The following is a 22,178-nucleotide window of genomic DNA, read 5'->3' on the forward strand; positions in this document are numbered from 1 at the left end:
GTTCCACTCCACTTGCCTTGTATTCAAATATGAACAACAGAAACAGGAAATGCATCTGTCTAAGGCCAGACACTTCAAAATTCAATAAGATCTTATTTTCATATCAAACCTATTATACAAGTTGTCAAAAGAAAAACAAATCCAAAAGAAAGGCATGATGACAATCCTACGAAGTTAATTAAAAAACAGACAATAAGCCTGGAGAACTGCGTGTAATGCAGATGCTCTCCGCACCAGGATACTGTCTTGAGCTGAGGAAGGAGGGGTTTGCTCAGAAAGCCAGTGCAGAAATGTATTCGGTTAGCCAAATAAAAACTGGTTAAAAGATAGAAAACAGAGAGTAGGGTTAAATGGTCAGTATTCTCAATGGAGAAGGGTAGTTAGTGGGGTTCCCCAGGGGTCTGTGCGGGGACCGCTGCTTTTTAACATATTTATATATGATCTAGAGATGGGAGTAACTAGTGAGGTAATTAAATTTGCTGATGACACAAAGTTATTCAAAGTCGTTAAATCGCGGGAGGATTGTGAAAAATTACAAGCGGAACTTACGAGACTGGGAGACTGGGCGTCTAAATGGCAGATGACGTTTAATGTGAGCAAGTGCGAGTGATGCATGTGGGAAAGAGGAACTCGAATTATGGCTACGTCATGCAAGGTTCCACGTTAGGAGTCAAGGACCAAGAAAGGGATCTAGGTGTCGTCATTGACACCTTCTGCTCCGTGTACCGCTGCGGCTAAGAAAGCAAATAGAATGTTAGGTATTATTAGGAAAGGAATGGAAAACAAAAATGAGGATGTTATGATGCCTTTGTATTGCTCCATGGTGTGACTGCACCTCGAATATTGTGTTCAATTCTGGTCGCCGCATCTCAAAAAAGATATAGTGGAATTAGAAAAGGTGCAGAAAAGGGCGATGAAAATGATAAAGGGGATGGGACGACTTCCCTATGAGGAAAGGCTAAAGCAGCTAGGGCTCTTCAGCTTGGAGAAAAGGCGGCTGAGGGGAGATATGATAGAGGTCTATAAAATAATGAGTGGAGTTGAACGGGAAGACATGAAGCGTCTGTTTACGCTTTCCAAAAATACTAGGACTAGGGGGCATGCGATGACGCTACAATGTAGTAAATTTAAAACAAATCAGAGAAAATGTTTCTTCACTCAATGTGTAATTAAACTCTAGAATTCATTGCCAGAGAATGTGGTAAAGGCGGTTAGCTTAGAAGTGTTTTAAAAAAAGTTTGGACAGCTTCCTAAAGGAAAAGTCCATAGACCGTTATTAAATGGACTTGGGGAAAATCCACTATTTCTGGAATAAGCAGTATAAAATGTTTTGTACATTTTCGGGATCTTGCCGGGTATTTGTGACCTGGATTGGCCACTGTTGGAAACAGGATGCTGGGCTTGATGGACCTTTGGACTTTCCCAGTATGGCAATACTTATGTACATATCAGCTTATTTTTGTTTTTATTTATTACAGAGGAAGTGTCCGAGTCTCTGTCTTACACAGCAGCAACAACAGAAGGTTACATCAGCCAGGGCAGGATCAAGGCATAGGCAAACTCGTCACATGCCTAGAGCCCAAATATTCAACAGCCTCCAAGGAACCTTTCTGCCCTGCTAAGTCAGCTGATGGAAAGGAAAGATGCATCTGTTCTGCTCACCCTTCAGCGATCAGCACCTCTCACTTCCTCTTCTGCAGTCAGAACCCTGCCAGGCCCTGTTTGTGACAGTAGCGTAGCCACAGGTGGGCCTGGGTGGGCCAGGGCCCACCCACTAAGGGCTCAGGCCCATCCAACAGTAGCACGTGGTAATGAAAATGCTGCTCTCCACAATACTGGCACCTTCGCATGCTCAGTTTTCAGCACATGCCTGCTGCAGACTACCAAGGTGGAGACTGGAGAGAAGCATTTTCCCACCAGCTGAGATATTTTTTTGGGGTGGGGGTGGGGGAGAGAACATTTGGTGCCCACCCACTTCTTGCCTAGGCCCACCCAAAATCTGGTGTCTGGCTACGCCCCTGGTTTTTGTGAGCTTTTAAAAACTGATATTTACACTACAGTGAGGGACCCAACAGACCTTTGCCTAGAACCCACCGAAGGGTTAATCCTGCCGGACATAAATAAATCTGAATCAAAAGGTTTTTACAAACCAACACATCCCAGGAAAACCCTTCCACTGTAAATTAGAAAAATGTCTTCCTTAGGAAACATGGCAAGGTTTATAAAGAAAAAAGCATCTGTCCTGCTCTTTCGAAAAAGGGTCCAAGGACAAGGTCTCTATCCATCCATAAGACAAAGTGACAGTTCCAGGAGGTTTAGACTAGGTAGACAAGGAACTCAGCAGCCTTATGAACGCTGGACTCTGCTTGTTAAATTTATTTATATAATAGGTGGAAGAGAATTCCTAAGACTTCACTTAGATACTACCAAAAAAAAAAAGGTGTCAAAATTCCCAGCTCATTGTATAGCTTTACTCTTGTTTATTTTTGGTCGGTTTTAATATGGATCTATTTTTGTTGTTGTTGTTTTTTTCCACAGTCCAAAAACAGTTGAAGAGAACAACATGTAACAAAGGACTAAAGCAGGAAAAATACGTCCTCTCTGGTGCAGATAACTTTCGAAACAGTGCAGTGTTGGACAGACTCCAGACAATAATACTGCGAGCTGAACACATTATAATTGATTGCTATAATTATAATATTAAATGTAACAGATGGAAAAACAGAGAACGTGAATAGCTGAAGCAATAACTTGCTACATATTTAAAACAGACCAAATATAAACAAAACTTAAGGGTAGGTGATTTCAGTCCAACAATCACAAGAATATATTAATATTTTTAAGGGCTCGATCCGAGAGTAGAAAAACATTTTGTTGCTCAACTGTTAGGGTGGCAGAGAAAGAGCAGAATTTAGGAACGTTTCCCCCCATTCTTATACCTTATTTTTAAAATTTCCACATTCTGCCAGAGAAGGTTGTTTCTACTAAACATGATAAGGGACTGAAGCCCAGAATAGCCTTCATCTCTTCTGTTCTTCCGCTTGCTACCCAGTCTGCGAATGCTAAATTTCATCCTCCAAAGCCTTACGCCTCTTCACCAGCAAGTCCCCTAAAATTAGGTTATGGCCGACCATAATCTTTGCACAGCTACTTCTCTCAGGGGACGTCACCCCCTTTCCCATTCTCACACAAGAACAATTATCACTGCTCTGCCTTCACTGCAAGTAGTAAACAGCCTCCAAAAATCGAGGTTCAAGGTTAGTTTTATTTGATTCATCGCCAAGGGCAATGCCATCAAGGCGATTTACACATAACAAGATCACAGATATGAAAAAAAGATACAACTCAAATTGAAAAGCATGGACATAGCCCTGGACTGTAGGGTTGAAGCATCCTAGCAGATTAGAAGAAATACATCAGCCGCTAAAAACTGACTGAAACAGATGTTTTTTTTAATAACACCTTGAACGAAGGAAGAGGAGAAGGTTCGGTACGCAAGATCCACAGAGTAGGTCCCACCACATTTAACATCTTCCAAAATGTCTGGGATGGTATTACATAAGAACATAAGAGTAGCCATAGTAGGTAAGACCAATGGTCCATCTAGCCCAGTATCCTGTTTAGTAAACAGTGGCCAATCCAGGTCACAAGTACCTGGCAGAAACCCAAATCGTGGCAACACTCCATACTACAAATTCTATGGCAAGCAGTGGCTTCCCATGTCTGTCTCAATAGCAGACTATAGACTTTTCCTCCAGGAACGTCTCCATAAGAACATAAGAGTAGCCGTTCTGGGTCAGACCAATGGTCCATCTAGCCCAGTATCCCGTTTCCGACAGTGGCCAATCCAGGTCACAAGTACCTGGCAGAAACCCAAATCGTGGCAACACTCCATACTACAAATTCTATGGCAAGCAGAGGCTTCCCATGTCTGTCTCAATAGCAGACTATAGACTTTTCCTCCAGGAACATCTCCATAAGAACATAAGAGTAGCCATTCTGGGTCAGACCAATGGTCCATCTAGCCCAGTATCCCGTTTCCGACAGTGGCCAATCCAGGTCACAAGTACCTGGCAGAAACCCAAATCGTGGCAACACTCCATACTACAAATTCTATGGCAAGCAGTGGCTTCCCATGTCTGTCTCAATAGCAGACTATGCACTTTTCCTCCAGGAACTCATTCAAACTTTCTTTAAACCCAGATAAGCTAACCTCTGTTGCCACGTCCCCTGACAGCGAATTCCAGACCTTAACAATTCTTAACATAAGAGTAGCCATACTGGGTGAGACCAATGGTCCATCTAGCCCAGTATCCTGTTTTCCAACAGTGGCCAAGCCAGGTCACAAGTACCTGGCAGAAACCCAAATAGAACCAATATTCCATGCTACCAATCCCAGGGCAAGCAGTGGCTTCCCCCATGTCTAGCTCAATAGCCGATTATGGACTTTTCCTCCAGGAACTCATTCAAACCTTCTTTAAACCCAGGTATGCTAACCGCTGTAACAACATCCTGCAGTTCCAGAGCAAAGGATCAGTCTGTTGACTGGAGCACAAAGCTTGCCCAGGAATATAGGGATACCAATGAGCTACTAAAGAAACGGGGGGGATCCTGTACGAAAAAGCCTTAAACATCAACAGTAGCAATTTGTATGTTATACGTTGTTCTATTGTGTTTAACTTTTAACAATAGTCACATGATCGTATTTCATGGCATGAAAAGGTAATTTCACTGCTACGTTCTGTATCATTTGATCTCTCTCCGACAGATGCCTTGGAAAAGAACATTACAATAATCTATGCGTTGAATAACAAAAGCATGAATTACAATGCATAGTTCTTTCTTATCAAGTGCTGGACTGAGCGTTATCTGCCAGAACCAAAAAAAAAAACAAAGCAGGCTTTGAGGATAGATGAAATATGGTCCCTAAAGGAGAGGGTGCAATCCAGCAGCACACCTAGAACCCCAATGGTATCACTGGGCTGTAAAGATACCTTGTCAAAATTTAGAATAGGTGGAGTGCAGGTGTAGCCTAGTAGGGGTTAATACAGTGGACTCTGATCCTGGGGAACTGGGTTCAATTCCCACTGCAGCTCTTTGTGACTCTGGGCAATTCACTTAACCCTCCATTGCCCCAGGTACAAATAAGGACCTGTATATATAACTAGTAAAAAAGCCCCGTTTCTGATGCAAATGAAACGGGGGCTAGCAAGGTTTTCTTCAGAGTGTGCATGTGGGAGTGTCCCTGCCCTCTGCCCTCTCTCCCTCCCCCTCCCCCCTCCGAGTCCAGTCCTTCAGTGTTAAGTTTCCTGCTGTGCTGTGTTTGTGTTACAGAGAGAGTGAGGGCATCTCTCTTCTCCCCCCTCTGAGTCCTTCACTGTTACAGAGAGAGGGATTTCAGTGCTGTGCTGTTTTCCTTCACTCATGGGGAAACGGATATCTCTGACGCTTCACACTTCCGGCTGGAGGCTTCATAGAACGTTGGGGTTGCCTTTTATATATATAGACATGTAAACCACTTTGAATGTAGTTGCAAAAACCTCAGAATGGCGGTATATCAAGTTCCATTTCCCTCTTTCCCTTATGACATCACAATATCAGAAGTGAGCCAAATATCGGGCAATCAAGCCATTGTGACATCACTGATGAGGTTGCTCTTATTGGTGGAATGAGTGGAGGAGTAGCCTAGTTCTTAGTGCAGTGGACTTTGATCCTGGGGAACTGAGTTCCATTCCCACTGCAGCTCCTTGTGACTCTGGGCAAGTCACTTAACCCTCCATTGCCCCTGGTACAAAATAAGTACCTGAATATATCTAAACCGCTTTGAATGTACTTGCAAAAACCTCAGAAAGGCGGCATGTCAAGTCCCAGTTCCTTTTCCCTTATGACATCACAATATCAGAAGTGAGCCAAGCCATTGTGACATCACTGATGAGGTTGGTTCTTATTGGTGGAATGAGTGGAGGAGAAGCCTATTGGTTAGTGCAGTGGACTTTGATCCTGGGGAACTGTATCGGGCAATCAAGCCATTGTGACATCACTGATGAGGTTGGTTCTTATTGGTGGAATGAGTGGAGGAGAAGCCTATTGGTTAGTGCAGTGGACTTTGATCCTGGGGAACTGTATCGGGCAATCAAGCCATTGTGACATCACTGATGAGGTTGGCTCTTATTGGTGGAATGAGTGGAGGAGTAGCCTATTGGTTAGTGCAGTGGACTTTGATCCTGGGGAACTGTATCGGGCAATCAAGCCATTGTGACATCACTGATGAGGTTGGCTCTTATTGGTGGAATGAGTGGAGGAGTAGCCTATTGGTTAGTGCAGTGGACTTTGATCCTGGGGAACTGTATCGGGCAATCAAGCCATTGTGACATCACTGATGAGGTTGGCTCTTATTGGTGGAATGAGTGGAGGAGTAGCCTAGTGGTTAGTGCAGCGGACTTTGATCCTGGGGAACTGGGTTCAATTCCCACCGCAGCTCCTTGTGACTCTGGGCAAGTCACTTAACCCTCCATTGCCCCAGGTACAAATAAGGACCTGTATATATAATATGTAAACCACTTTGAATGTAACCATCGAGTCCCATTTCCTTGCAGAGATAATAACAATTTTCGAAGCATGTTTTCTGTACATTAAGGACTAATTTATTCTTTTTGAACCACGATCATCTGGTGGAGCTTGTCCTCAACCTCTGCCAGGAAGGAACTGTTCAGCATTGTCTAAAGGAAAGAGGATTTGTATATCAGTATACAGGTATGGTATAAAACCCAATGTCTGTAACACGATGGCTTTCCCTGGGTCCATGGGGTCCCCTGTGGCAGGGCACAGCTGTTACATTCAGATCCATCAATCTCCCTCCCTCTCCCACCTACAGTCAAGGCAAATGTCAAATCCAGGGCTGGTGCTTCTTCCACATTCCAAATGCATCCATCGTTGTGTTCCTTGGAGTTTCTCTACTGGAAGCGCCTCTGGTTGTCAGTGAAGGAGAAATATCTTCCTTTGCTGCTGGAAGGTTTCCCTGCCTCCTGCTGAGACACCAACTCCTAATACTGAAAATAATCCAGAGGAGAAAAAAAATGGATTCTACCATTTAACACAGACAAAACACTCAACTACTTAAGAAAGGACCACCAACTGCCTACCAGTGTCAATCGGCACAAGGATGGTCAAATGAAGACCTTCCAGCAGTATTGCAAAAGGATTGCTTAACATCCATTTGGGGTGGGGGCCACAGGCTTATGAACCTCAACACGTGAAGGGAAGAAGGAGAGAGGACACATGATACAGACATTTAAAAATCTCAAGGGCATTAATGTACAGGAAGGGAGTCTTTTTCAAATGAAGGAAAGCTCTGGAACATGGGGGTATATGACAAAGTTAAGAGGGAATAGGCTTAGGAGTAATCTAAGGAAGTATTATTTCACAGAAAGGATGGTGGAAGCATGGAATGGTCTCCCGGTGGAGGTGGTGGAGTCGAGGACTATGTCAGAATTTAAAAAGGCATGGGATAAGCATGTGGGATTGCTTAGGAACAGGAAGAATTAGGGGTTACAGAGGATGGGCAGACTGGATGGGTCATTTGGCCTTTATCTGCCGTCTATGTTTAATAAAAGTTCAGCACACACACATCAATCTACCGCTTGAAACAATGTCCAAATGGAATCAATATAGTGTCATAATCGTAACACCAAGAATTAGAATTGTGTCCAATAAAAAACACACGTCTCTTGCACAAAAGCAATCAGTAAATGTGAAAATGCTAACATTTCTCTCGTTTGTCGCTGATCATCTCATAGCAAGCTCCAGTGCGAATCACGACAGTGGGAGAACATCGAATTCCAGTTTAGATGCTGTAGCCCAGCTTGAAGCGCGGATGGTGGCCATACGCAGGACAAAAGCGTCCACTGGGCCAGGCTGGGAAGCGAAGGCCACAGGGAAAGCTCATGTGCTCTTTCATTTCCCCATTCAATTTAGGAAAACAGAGAAGAGCCAGCTGTAAGCCCGAGGCACATGCGCAGCACGGACACCATCTTGGATTCCCAAACCTACAGATGGGAGAAGGAAGTTTCCATATACGCCTGCCACGTCAACACCTGCTCAGCAATCTCCCCCAGGGCTTGTGTCCTTTTATTACAAAGAAGTTTATTGCTTAAGTTAAAACAGACAAAAAATAATGAAAGGCCTGACAGGAAGCAAAGAGAGGGGTTTCAGGCAGGCTTTTGCACAAGGATTACCAGGAAGCTTCATTTGCTGCTACCTAATAAGCAGAATGTGTGACGGGTGGATAGAGAAAGGGGGCAGAATTATCACTTATTTCTCTCTGTGACAAGCCCATTCCCATATTTCTTCAGTGATCGCTGCTTCCAGACAGTAGCCACCTGCAGACCCAGGGTCTTCGCTTATATTTCAACCTGATGCACACATCACACATGGAAAGAAGCCCCTGACCCTGCATGATGTGCAGATACACCATCCAGACCTGACCAGCCCCTTCCTAGCCAGAAATTCTGTGCCTCAGCTCATTTCACATGAACAAATTCCATCAATGTTATCAACAGCAATAGTGTGGCACGTCTGAATCTTGGCACGCCGATATTAAAACAAAAACAGAGAGGGAGATTTCTCACGGCCACTCTCCGCAATACTCTCTGGAGGGGGGGTGCTTATTGCCAGACACAGACAGTTTTCCCAAGGGTGACTCTCTCCGTAAGGTACCCCAAATGGGAGTGGCATGTCACAGCAGCTCGTCCAGCTGAACAGGTACATCTATCAGGCAAAAGAAGCAGCTAGCATCTCTCCTGGCACACAAAGGACCCTTTCATCTGGGCCTCAGATTAAGGCCTGGGCATAATCCCTGCAAAAACTTTTAATCCTGAGCAAATGTGGGGGTGTAAAACTTAACCACACGATCCCTGAGCTCTGCAGCATGAGAAGGCCGCTGGACGAGGCACAGTGAGCCAGAAAAACTCAAAAAGATGGGGGCAGACAATTAACAGTCAATCAACACCCCGAGTTGGAAGGGTCTTCCCCCCTCTTTTTGTTTTCTCCTGGCTCTGGTTGATTGGGGGACACTGAGGGCCATCAGCCAGCACATTTCAAAGTCTCTGAATCTCCTTTCCTCTGCTCAGTTTTCCATCTCTTTGTCCAGTGTAGTAAATTTAAAACAAATATCGGAGAAAATTTTTCGTCACCCAACGCATAATTAAACTCTGGAATTCGTTGCCGGAGAACGTGGTGAAGGCGGTTAGCTTAGCAGAGTTTAAAAAGGGGTTGGACGGTTTCCTAAAGGACAAGTCCATAAACCGCTACTAAATGGACTTGGGAAAAATCCACAATTCCAGGAATAACATGTATAGAATGTTTGTACGTTTGGGAAGCTTGCCAGGTGCCCTTGGCCTGGATTGGCCGCTGTCGTGGACAGGATGCTGGGCTCGATGGACCCTTGGTCTTTTCCCAGTGTGGCATTACTTATGTACTTATCCAACGGGACCTGAGAGCCGCAGAGCCACTTGCCCTAGGGACAAGTCATAACATTAGATTTCGTTTCAGATTTTTTTTTGAATGGCTGCAGCCAGAAGCAAGGTCCAAATGTTTTTCTGGAATTTCATCCCCATCTCTGGCCCCAGCCCTCCACCGCCAGGTCTGGAAAAAGGAGGTGACCTAAGTAATTAAGGATCATTAGTGCTCTGCAGCTCCTTCCTCCTTGATCTTGATACCACTTGCTTCAGACTTGGAGATGCCAACAAAGAGGAAGGGGAGGGAGCTCAGGGCAGCTTTGCCTAATTGCAGGGCTATTTAATTCAAGCAAACCAGAGCTAATTATATCATCTTTCCGCTTTCCAACAAGGCTTTGCACCAAAGGAAAGATTTTAATCTCCTGAAGTAACATTCTCCTCAGTAGCTTCCGACACCCACAATAAATCATCCAGACCAGGGGGCGTTAGTTTCCCATGAGCCTTGGGTGGACCCCCCCCCTTTGGCATTTCCCACTCCTCCCTTCTCCAGGGGCCACATTCTGCTAGTGCAACTTGTTAGAAAGGCGTCACTCGGACAAAACAAGTTCAGATAGCGCATTCCAGGGCAAAGTTAGGTCAAGACATGGTCTGAAGCAGCACTTAGAAGCAAAATGGATGCTGTGTGGTAGGAAGAGGCATTTTCCACAGTGTGCGCCATGGACATCTTTGGCCCCTTAGGATCTCCAGGGAACATGAGTCAACATTCAAGACCTTTTACCTGCATTGATTGGCCGTTTGCCTATTGCCGTTCCTCGGTGGAGCTAACAGTTCACATGTGCTTTCAGCCACATTGAGAGGGGATCCTTGGGTATGAGCCTTTACAAGCCTTCATTAGGGTTTTTCCAGTCAGTATCTACTTTATGGAAAAGCAAACAAGTTACCATGCATACCGTACATACAAGACACAGAATTACCTACAAAACTCCAGGGATATACGTATACAAATCTCAAAACACTTAAGAACAGCCATAGTGGATCAAACCAATGGTCCATCTAGCCCTGTATCCTGTTTACCAAATAGTGGCCAATCCAGGTCACAAGTACCTGGCAGAAACCCAAATCGTGGCAACACTCCATACTACAAACACACTATGGACTTTTCCTCCAGGAATTTGCCCAAACTTTTTAAAAACCCAGATACACAAACCACTGTTGCCATCATAGGAGCCAACTTTTCAAAATTATTGGAGGTGCTACACCCAATGGAAATAACCCCTCCCTGGACACATACAAGGAATTTTCTGAATATTGGGGGTGCGCAAGCACCCACAGAGCTGGCTCCTATGGTTGCCACATCCTCTGGCAGCGAATTCCAGAGCTTAACAATTCTTAACATAAGAGTAGCCATACTGGGTCAGACCAGTGGTCCATCTAGCCCTATATCCTGTTTACCAAATAGTGGCCAATCCAGGTCACAAGTACCTGGCAGAAACCCAAATCGTGGCAACACTCCATACTACAAATTCCAGGGCAAGCACTTGCTTCCCATGTCTGTCTCAATAGCAGACTATGCACTTTTCCTCCAGGAACTCATTCAAACCTTCTTTAAACCCAGATATGCTAACCGCTGTTACCACATCCTCTGGCAGCGAATTCCAGAACTTAACAATTCTTAACATAAGAGTAGCCATAGTGGGTAAGACCAATGGTCCAGCTAGCCCAGTATCCTGTTTAGTAAACAATGGCTAAGCCAGGTCACAAGTACCCGACAGAAACCCAAATCATGGTAACACTCCATACTACAAATTCCAGGGCAAGCAGTTGCTTCCCATGTCTGTCTCAATAGCAGATTATGGACTTTTTCTCCAAGAACTTTCATCAAGGAAGGAAAAGCCTTAGACTCCCCATCAATGATTATTGAACATTGACATGGAGAATATTCACATCACAGACTCAAAAAACACGTAAAGTGAAAAATGTGAGAATGTTTTAAAAAAAACAGCACCTAGCTTCCAAAGCTTAAAACAATTGTCACAGTCCCACAAATGGTGGCCAGTGTTTCGTAACTTGCTGCTTCAGAGCTTCAGGACCTCTACATGTTTGAACAATATAGAAATGCATTTTTCTATCGCTTTCTAACCTCAATTTACAGAAAAGGCAGAATCACGTGACGTCAGACTGCGTCCTCATGACGCCATGCCAGGGAAAAGGCCTCGGCTGCTCCGGAGAATTCACACTGCTCATCTCACATTTAGGAGGTAAATGTCTACTGGATTTTTCATGTGTAAAAAGGGCTTTTTAGGAGATTAGCACCAGGTGTTACAGTGTGTCCTGGATACAGGCAGCGTCTTGGGTCGTGTGTGTACTTTACATAAGGTTTACCATTGCTCTTCAGGAGACGCAAATATTTGGGCCATCAAGCTAGTCACGGTGCCTGCTGGTTTATTCTTAATATTTTACACAGGGCCAGGGGGTCTCTGTGCCTTTACAACATAGAAAAGCCACACAGGAGCAGAGGGCAACAAACTCAGCTTCCAGCCTGGGAGAGAATGTTCAGAGAAATGACCCGACATGGGTCCGTGTTTCGGCAGACGTAGCTGCCTGCCTCAGGGGTCACAAGAAACACTCTATGTGTACGTAACAGAATTTGAACCTGCTGTAATAGATGAATGTAGATTCTGCCGCAATGAATATCCAGTGCAGTCTTTTATCCCGGAATCTACAGGTTCAAATTCCGTTCCGTACACAGAGTCAGGTCATTTTTCTGGTGCCTTTAAATAAAGGGCCTTTGAACGTTCTCTCCAAGGCTGCTGTTCCACGGACGTTTTGTCCTGCTTCTCCTTTTTTGGCACTTTGGTTCCTTTACAACATTGGCCACAAATAGGCAGACCTAACAGGTGTCACCAAATAATCTCCATAACGTCTAATGAAAGAGTTGGAGGCTCCTGAGAAAGAACATAACATAAGCACAGCCATACTGGACAGACAGCAGGTCCATCAAGCCCAGCATCCCGTTTCCAGCAATGGACAATCCAGGTTACAAGTACCTGGCAAGATCCCAAAACAGTACAATACATTTTATGCTGCTTATCCTAGAAATAAGCAGTGGATTTTTCCCAAATCCATTTTAATAATGGTCTATGGATTTTTCTTGCAGGAAGCTAGCCAAACCTTTTTTAAACCCCGCTAAGCTAACTGCTTTTACCACATTCTCTGGCAGTTAGTCTCGTTGAATTACACATTGAATGAATATTTTCTCCAATTTGTTTTAAATTTACTACTTAGTAGCTTCATTGTGTGACCTCTAGTCCTATTTTATTTGCAAAGAGTAAACAAGCGACTGATGTCTACCCGTTACACTCCACTCATTATTTTATAGACCTCTTATCATATCTACTACTACTACTACTATTTATCATTTCTATAGCGCTACAAGGCATACGCAGCGCTGTACACCATACACAAAAAAGACAGTCCCTGTTCAAAGAGCTTACAATATCGATAATACAGGAAAACAGACAGAACAATTAAGGGTAAGGGAATATCTCCCCTCAGCCGTCTTTTCTCCAAGCTGAACAGCCCTAACCGCTTTAGCCAAAGTCGTCCCATCTCCTTTATTATTTTCATCGCCCTTCTCTGTACCTTTTCTAATTCCACTATATCTTTTTTTAGATGCGGTGACCAGAATTGAACACAATATTCAAGGTGTGTTCACACCATGGTGCGATACAAAGGCATTATAACGTCCTCACTTTTGTTTTCCATTCCTTTCCTAATAATACCTAATGTATTTGCTTTCTTAGCCCCCACTGCACACTGAGCAGAGGGTTTCAAAGTTATCATCAACGATGACACCTAGATCCTTTTCCTGGTCGGTGACTCCTAACGTAGAACCTTGAATGACGTAGCTATAATTCGGGTTCCTCTTTCCCACATGCATCACTTTGCACTTGCTGTCATTAAACATCAGCTGCCCAGTCTCCCTCTCGTAAGGCTCCCATCTGTAAGACAGCCTCATGTATAAGAGAATTGCTAATCACTAAGGGGGGGGGGGAGGAAGGACCAGGAAATGGCCAGTATTACCAGTTTTGTCATAAATCATTACTATGTTTAATTAAAGCTCACTAAACAATGTAAAGGACACACAAGTTCTGAAGGGGGGGGGAGAGAAGTGGAGGGGGGTGTCCAAGTCTTGCAAGCATCAAGTTCAAAGCGTGGAGAACTATTATTCAGCACTGGGTTAAAAGGTTATAAATCTGTTAACTATAAATTAAACTAAGCATAGAAATCTCACACCCCATGTCCTTAATACGAAGGACACAGCAAAATAGCCTGACCAATATGTCCAGTAAATCTTGTTAAGGATCTACCCAGCTGCCAGCCACGGTGTGGGTGCTTGTAAGAGAGCACATCACATTCAGAAGAGGCTGCAAATATGAGCAGACAAGATTCTCTTCTCACCTCCACATCTGGTAGAAACCACAACGCCCTGCTTAAGCTGTCAGTCGGATCAAGCTTAGCAGTAAATGATCACTGTACTTCCAGCCCTAGCTTCATTCTGTAAGTCCTGGGCTAGGTCTGTGTCCCCTGTTTAAGTTCCTTCCATGTCACTCTTACTTTTCAGCTCAGCCCCCCCCCCCCCCTGAGCTCACCTTCAGAATGAGAAGGATTTGGGGTTCAGTTTATTTCAGCTGATCCCATCTTATTGTAAACCATAAAATTATACTGCTCTGTCACCTTCCCATCACCCATCCTCCCCCCCCCCCATAACCCACACTCTCGTCTTTCTCATTGGAATAGACACCCCCATATCTTTTGCTCTGATCTGAGAAAGCAGGTTAAAAAAATCTATTTAATCCAATAAATACCTTATTCTCCTTTGTTTTATTTCTTTTTATTCAAACAAAATGGATGTACAGTGGTGGAAATAAGTATTTGATCCCTTGCTGATTTTGTAAGTTTGCCCACTGACAAAGACATGAGCAGCCCATAATTGAAGGGTAGGTTATTGGTAACAGTGAGAGATAGCACATCACAAATTAAATCCGGAAAATCACATTGTGGAAAGTATATGAATTTATTTGCATTCTGCAGAGGGAAATAAGTATTTGATCCCCCACCAACCAGTAAGAGATCTGGCCCTTACAGACCAGGTAGATGCTCCAAATCAACTCGTTACCTGCATGACAGACAGCTGTCGGCAATGGTCACCTGTATGAAAGACACCTGTCCACAGACTCAGTGAATCAGTCAGACTCTAACCTCTACAAAATGGCCAAGAGCAAGGAGCTGTCTAAGGATGTCAGGGACAAGATCATACACCTGCACAAGGCTGGAATGGGCTACAAAACCATCAGTAAGACGCTGGGCGAGAAGGAGACAACTGTTGGTGCCATAGTAAGAAAATGGAAGAAGTACAAAATGACTGTCAATCGACAAAGATCTGGGGCTCCACGCAAAATCTCACCTCGTGGGGTATCCTTGATCATGAGGAAGGTTAGAAATCAGCCTACAACTACAAGGGGGGAACTTGTCAATGATCTCAAGGCAGCTGGGACCACTGTCACCACGAAAACCATTGGTAACACATTACGACATAACGGATTGCAATCCTGCAGTGCCCGCAAGGTCCCCCTGCTCCGGAAGGCACATGTGACGGCCCGTCTGAAGTTTGCCAGTGAACACCTGGATGATGCCGAGAGTGATTGGGAGAAGGTGCTGTGGTCAGATGAGACAAAAATTGAGCTCTTTGGCATGAACTCAACTCGCCGTGTTTGGAGGAAGAGAAATGCTGCCTATGACCCAAAGAACACCGTCCCCACTGTCAAGCATGGAGGTGGAAATGTTATGTTTTGGGGGTGTTTCTCTGCTAAGGGCACAGGACTACTTCACCGCATCAATGGGAGAATGGATGGGGCCATGTACCGTACAATTCTGAGTGACAACCTCCTTCCCTCCGCCAGGGCCTTAAAAATGGGTCGTGGCTGGGTCTTCCAGCACGACAATGACCCAAAACATACAGCCAAGGCAACAAAGGAGTGGCTCAGGAAGAAGCACATTAGGGTCATGGAGTGGCCTAGCCAGTCACCAGACCTTAATCCCATTGAAAACTTATGGAGGGAGCTGAAGCTGCGAGTTGCCAAGCGACAGCCCAGAACTCTTAATGATTTAGAGATGATCTGCAAAGAGGAGTGGACCAAAATTCCTCCTGACATGTGTGCAAACCTCATCATCAACTACAGAAGACGTCTGACCGCTGTGCTTGCCAACAAGGGTTTTGCCACCAAGTATTAGGTCTTGTTTGCCAGAGGGATTAAATACTTATTTCCCTCTGCAGAATGCAAATAAATTCATATACTTTCCACAATGTGATTTTCCGGATTTAATTTGTGATGTGCTATCTCTCACTGTTACCAATAACCTACCCTTCAATTATGGGCTGCTCATGTCTTTGTCAGTGGGCAAACTTACAAAATCAGCAAGGGATCAAATACTTATTTCCCCCACTGTATGTGCTAAGTAATTGTTTCTAATCCTAAATGCCCAGAAGATACAAGGTGGGGGGGGGGGGGGGGGGGGGGGGGGGGGGTCACAGATCACAGCTGCACCCACCAACCCAAAGCTCCGACCTGGCTGCTGTGTACAAGCACTGGGTCCGCTTCCCCTGTCTAGTCCCTTGTTCACCCCAAATTATTCCGCTGAGTAATTCAAATCTAAGTCCAGTCAGTGGGGAGTTATAAAATATTTTGAGGCAGGGGCCCCGTGCCTGGTCTTTGATTCCTAGTCAGTTCCAAATCTGTTTTTGTCGCTGCTGTGAAAGTGGTGAAAAAGGCCCTTGTGAATGGGGTTTGATCCCCATCCCTCACCCCCAGTGGAGGAAGGGCAGGCTCTCAAGCTGCCTCCTCTCATTAACACCTAACTTTCCCAGCTAAGGAAATTCAATTCATAAATGTAATTCTATACTTCACCCCCAACACCAGAGAGGAAAAATCTACTTTGTGAGAGGCTGAGAGGAACAGGAGAACTCATGAGTCTCTTCTCAGATCTGGGAGTCTGCCCTCTGCCCCAGTATCCAATCTGGCTGAAATGTGAACCCTGCTGCCAAAATATATTGTTTACTAGGGAGCGGGACATTAGATTTTACTGTGAAAGTCCTGCTTTTTGGTTTTCAAGCTGACAACCATAAAATACCAAATTCTAAAAGAATAAAAATGAAATCCTTTCAGCGAGTCCATGGAATTTTGGGAGGTACAAATTCTCAGCCCGATGGCTACTGCCCATTCTGCATATCTTCAAAATCTCTGTGCTACCTAAACTAAGCAAAAGTGGGAGAGGAAGGAGTTAAAGCAACATATCCAGAGAGTTTAACACACTAGAACATTTACAAACCAACATGCGTTTAGTTGTTCACCAGGTGCAAACCTACCTATTCCAGCATCTCCCCAAGTTTTTAGCTTATAACTGCGGGTTTAGAAACTTGATTTTAGTAAGAAGGAAAGCAAATCTGCTAGGACTAGGGCTTGCTATGTCCCTGCCAGTTTCTTTTCCCCCCTAAAATCTCTCCAGACACCTGATCTAAATTAGGTTCAGCAGGGAAAAATCTTAAGCTCCTGTGTGAAAGCTTCTGTACCCATAACATTGACTCACTTCTGCCCTTCCTTTCAATCTCTTCGATTATGGATGAGTAGTTACTCAGATCCTTTTGGCTGAAGGTCATATCCATAATGGTCATGTTGTTAAGACTTGGAAGCATCATATAAATTCCTTCCACGGTGAAGTAGCATGGCCGGTCGTCCTGTACGTCATCCATGTATACCACCACAGCCCTGTTGGTCCAGTTGAACCGGGCATGAATTTGAGCCACAAACTCCCCAAGTTTTGTGTAGACGAGGCCCGTTCTAGTCATTAAAGGGTACATCTCAGCCTTATTGTTGAAACCAAAGGCCGCCGCTCCAGCTGTGATCAGTGGCACCTTCCAGTGTCCCGTGAACCTACCCACAGAAGATGCCGTGTAGACACATCCTGGACCGATGAAAACATTAGGATTGATGGCAAATTGAAAATCAACTGCCACCAAGGGTGCCACCATTTCAGAGCAGATCCCATCCTTGCCTCCAGTGTTTCCAAACACAAACTGGACTTGAATGTTGGGGAGCAGGTCCTCGTTCTCATTGATCTTCTCAATGGCCAGCTTAATGGCCGGCCCGACCCTTGGCCATGCCCATGGGTAGACCGTGTTGTCCTTTGGCAATAACACAGCTAAAGTCAAGTTGGTTCTGTTTCCTCCAACCACGTGACACGATGTGAACCCAGTGAGCACCCAAAATATCCACGTTACCCTCATGGCTCACTCCCCCTTTTACTAAACCACAGCTAAGGAAAGCAGACAATTGCTGTCCATCCCCACTAGATCTCCTTGGGGTGGGGAGGTTCAGTGCAAATCCTTCACCAACATGCTCCACTGAATGCTGAAATTGCAATCTGGGTCTGCTGGCAAGAACAAGGAAAAAAATTCTTCCCAAGTTGGCTGTTCCTCCTGCATTAGGGTCCTCCTTTAGCTTTCCACTGCTGGAAGTAACTGAGAGCAGGCGATTTGCACTATCTGAAAAGCAGGCACTGCTTTTCCTTCCTTCCCTGACTCTGTGACAAAAGGCTTGTTATCATAGGCAAAGCTCTTTAACTCTTTCCTGGCTACAGCCCTACACACAGCAGCTCCCGTGGGGCCACCTGCTTCACACAGAGCAAAATGTGAGCCCAAACATCCCAGCTACATCCAAAGAGGGCTGTTCTTTCTGAGGTTGGCTCCCATCAAATATTTCAAGCAGCTCTGAAAGTTATTAGGAGAGTTAAGAAAAACAATTCCTCCATGACAGCCCCCGATCAGAGTTACTGGGGCCTTTAGCCATAAATATTTGCCTAATTTTTATGAATTTTTAAAGGGAGGGACCGACCGGCTGCGATCAGGACCCTGGAGCAAAGTCCTACAGGACAAAGCTCATTAGCAAAAAGGATTTCAGCAGTAAGCGAAGTTCTCATGTATTTGTAAGAGGAGAAAATCAGGGTAGGTATATTACCAAGAGCAGTAATGCTGCAGTCAGCTGTTTGTAGGAGATGCTGCCTCTTCCCCCCCCCCCCCCCCCCAATCCATCACCTTCTGGATCAGATTTTGCTATTCCTCTGTCAATGTATGACAGCTCTTTAGTTACAGAAAAGCATTTTGAATTTCATTGGGGTTCGCACCCAAAAAGTTTTCCACCCTACATAAGTACGTAAGTATTGCCATACTGGGAAAGACCAAAGGTCCATCGAGCCCAGCATCCCGTTTCCAACAGTGGCCAATCCAGGTCACAAATACCTCCCAAGATCCCAAAAATGTACAAAACATTTTTTACTGCTTATCCCAGAATTAGTGGATTTTCCCCAAGTCCATTTAATAACGGTCTATGGACTTTTCCTTTAGGAAGCCGTCCAAACCTTTTTTTTTTAACTCCGCTAAGCTAACCGCCTTTACCACATTCTCTGGCAACGAATTCCAGAGTTTAATTACACGTTGAATGAAGAAACATTTTCTCCGATTCGTTTTAAATTTACTACATTGTAGCTTCATCGCATGCCCCCTAGTCCTAGTATTTTTGGAAAGCGTGAACAGACGCTTCACATCTACCCGTTCAACTCCACTCATTATTTTAGAGGACTTCTATCATATCTCCCCTCAGCCACCTTTTCTCCAAGCTGAAGAGCCCTGGCCGCTTTAGCCTTTCCTCATAGGGAAGTCGTCCCATCCCCTTCATCATTTTTGTCACCCTAACAGGGTGTCCAGGCATGGAGCACACACAGGCATGCATGTTGTACATTTTGACACAACTAGTTCCCTGAAGGTGTGCAGAGCTGCTTCTGGACAGACGTAAATTTGTCCTGATGAGAATCAGTGCTTGCGAGTCTCTTGCAAGGGCTGATGAGGTCATTGCTTCGCCCATACATTTATCACACTTGCCACTTTTATAACACAGCTTCTTATACCATTTCCCCGGTTATAGCTCCACCTAGTATCAATCTCACAATGTTTACTCACTACTGCTTTCCCAGGAGCTGATGGATTAAGACAGGCAGTGATTAACTCTGATCTATGGGACAATTCCATAATTCTCACTAAACCCACTCAAGATTCACCTGCAGACTGTGAAATATCGCAGGAAGACCTTAGGAAATTGGAAGACTGGGCATCCAAATGGCAGATGAAATTTAATGTGGACAAATGCAAGGTGATGCACATTGGGAAGAATAATCTGAATCACAGTTACGTGATACTAGGAAGGTCAGCAACCAAGAAAAAGATCTAGATATCATTGTAGATAATATGCTGAAATCTTTTGCTCAATGTGCGGCGCCGGCAGCCAAAAAAAACAAACAGGATGCTAGGAACTATTAGGAAAGGGATTCTGAATAAGACCAAAAATACTATAATGCTTCTGTATCGCTCCATGGTGCAACTCACTCAATGAATAGTTAAGCCCTGGAACTCTTTGCCAGAGAATGTGCTAACAGCAGTTACCGTATCTGGGTTTAAAAAAGGTTTGGACAAATTCCTGGAGGAAAAGTCCATAGTCTGCTATTGAGACAGACATCAGGAAGCCAGTGCTTGCCCTGGGATTTGTAGCATGGAATGATGCTACTATTTGGGTTTCTGCCAGGTACTTGTGACCTGGATTGGCCACTCTTTAGAAAACAGGATACTGTGCTAGATTGACCATTGGCCTGACACAGTATGGCTACTTTTATGTTCACTATTTGCTTGGAAATTAAGGCAAATCTCCTTTGCAACCCATCTGACAAAGTAGATTCTTGCCCATGGAACTAAGCTTTCCAGCTCCAAACCGTTTCGTTTTTCCAGTGCACGGCAGCAAGGCTGTGTGAGGTTCCCAGGTTTCAGCAGGAATTTCAGATTTAGCTCACGGGTACAGTGGGAATGATGGATGACAACAAACTGCGATGAGGTCCCTCACTGGCCCTTTCAGGGACAGGACACTTTTAGCGTGACCCTCCTTTTAAAAGGTTTGAGTGGGGGGGCCTCTGGTCTGTAAGCGCCACCAATCTCTTCGTCATTGTTGCTACTACAAGCTAACAAGATTTCACCCCCCCCCCCCCCCCGGGTATTATAATGATTGTAGCTTTCAGTGATAGAACTGGGACCTAAGTTTGAAAGCAGAGCATCGTTAACCTTGAGTATGAACTCCATAGGACAGAAGCAGGGCCTTGATGCTCTGGACTCCTTTAGGCATTTTGATTACCAGATTTCTAAAGTCCTGCAGACAGGCTTTACATTGTTGAGGATGGGCTACACAGGCTTCTTTATGCCTTGCTGATGTTTGACACCAATGACAACCAAGAAGTCTCACCAGCCAAAGGTGGACTGAAGTAACTTTATTTGCATCAATTGGTTACTTCAATCAACCTTTGGCTGGCGAGACTTCTTGGTTGTCACTGCTGTTACACATGTGGGGATTTCTTTACCCCGACCTGTTGGTTGCTGTTTTGCTGATATTTGGCTACAGTAATGGATGTTAGTCAATATCTGATAAAGTTTTGCAGACACTTGGAAATGTGAAATTGGATTGTTGGCTGTAGCATGTAGGGGGGGGGGGGCACAGGACGGGCCTTTTTTCGGCTGCTCCACACTATGCAGTAAGCTGCCTGTTTCTATTCGTGCAGAAGCCTCATAAGAAATTTAAGATGCTCTTGAAAACTCATTTTTTTCTTGAAAGTTATGGGGCTGTCGCTTTGGCGCCTGATAAGTTGCCTGTGTCACGTCTATCCCGTGAATTTACAGTTTTCATTTTATTGAATGTTGTAAACTGCCTAGACCTTCCTAGTGATACTACCTTCAAAAACAAAACTGCACAGAAAAAGTGTCAAAAAAAGCAGAAACTGCCCCAAATATCCCAGTGGCGTAGCCACAGATGGGCCTGGGTGGGCTGGGGCCCACCCGCTTAGAGCTAAGGCCCAACCAGCAGTAGCATACGTTTAGTGGTAGCTAGTGAGGATCCCAAGCTCCATCAGCTGATGACTTTCCCCTGACGGTAACGAAAATGCTGTTCTCCATGATACCGGCACCTGCGCATGCTCAGTTTTCAGCGCATGCCTGCTGCAGGCTGCTAAAGTGGAAAGAAGCATTTTCCTGCCAGCTGAGATATATTTTGGGGGGGGGGGGGGGGGGGAGAGAGAACACTTGGTGCCCACCCACTTCTTGCCTAGGCCCACCTAAAATTTGTCATCTGGCCATGCCCCTGAAATATCCAGGTTTCCTATCAGACCACCCCCCCAATTAAGAAGTGAAGCCCACGGCACCCTTCATCCTTCAGGCTGAGCCCAGCACTCTGCCTCTTTCTGCTACAGACTAATTACTGGAGGAAATCAAGCAAATCACAGCTCCATCTTCCACCCCTCTGGATGATCTACCCAGAACATGAAACAGAAGGTTATTAACAGAAAGAAGGACCCAGTCCAGGTTGTTCACACACTGCCATATACTCCAGAAATGTAAACTGAAAGGAAGAGATTCAGCTGTTCTAGGAAAAAACACACATCACTTTTACTGTATGGACCATACAGGTCTTTCTCTGTCATCATCTACTATGTTACTGTCCACCCAAGAAGCAAAAGCACACGTATGGAGTCTGATTCAAAGAGGCAGATGCCCACCCATTGCAGGCGATTGGGAGATCT

The 22,178-nt window shown here is 44.8% G+C and overlaps 1 protein-coding gene across 1 annotated transcript in view; it reads right to left on the bottom strand.

Moving 5' to 3' along the window:
- Positions 1–18,082, bottom strand: part of NPR1 (natriuretic peptide receptor 1) — a gene marked incomplete in the record, with an annotated part of 80,624 nt that extends 62,542 nt beyond the window's left edge. Inside the window, 1 exon segment of the mRNA XM_030187564.1 lies at positions 17,103–18,082. Within this exon segment, the coding sequence (XP_030043424.1) occupies positions 17,103–17,799 (697 nt within the window).
- Positions 18,083–22,178: the final 4,096 nt, after the last annotated feature.

The sequence above is a fragment of the Microcaecilia unicolor genome, chromosome 14 (assembly GCF_901765095.1).
Source record: "Microcaecilia unicolor chromosome 14, aMicUni1.1, whole genome shotgun sequence".
Classification (NCBI taxonomy): Eukaryota; Metazoa; Chordata; class Amphibia; order Gymnophiona; family Siphonopidae; genus Microcaecilia; species Microcaecilia unicolor.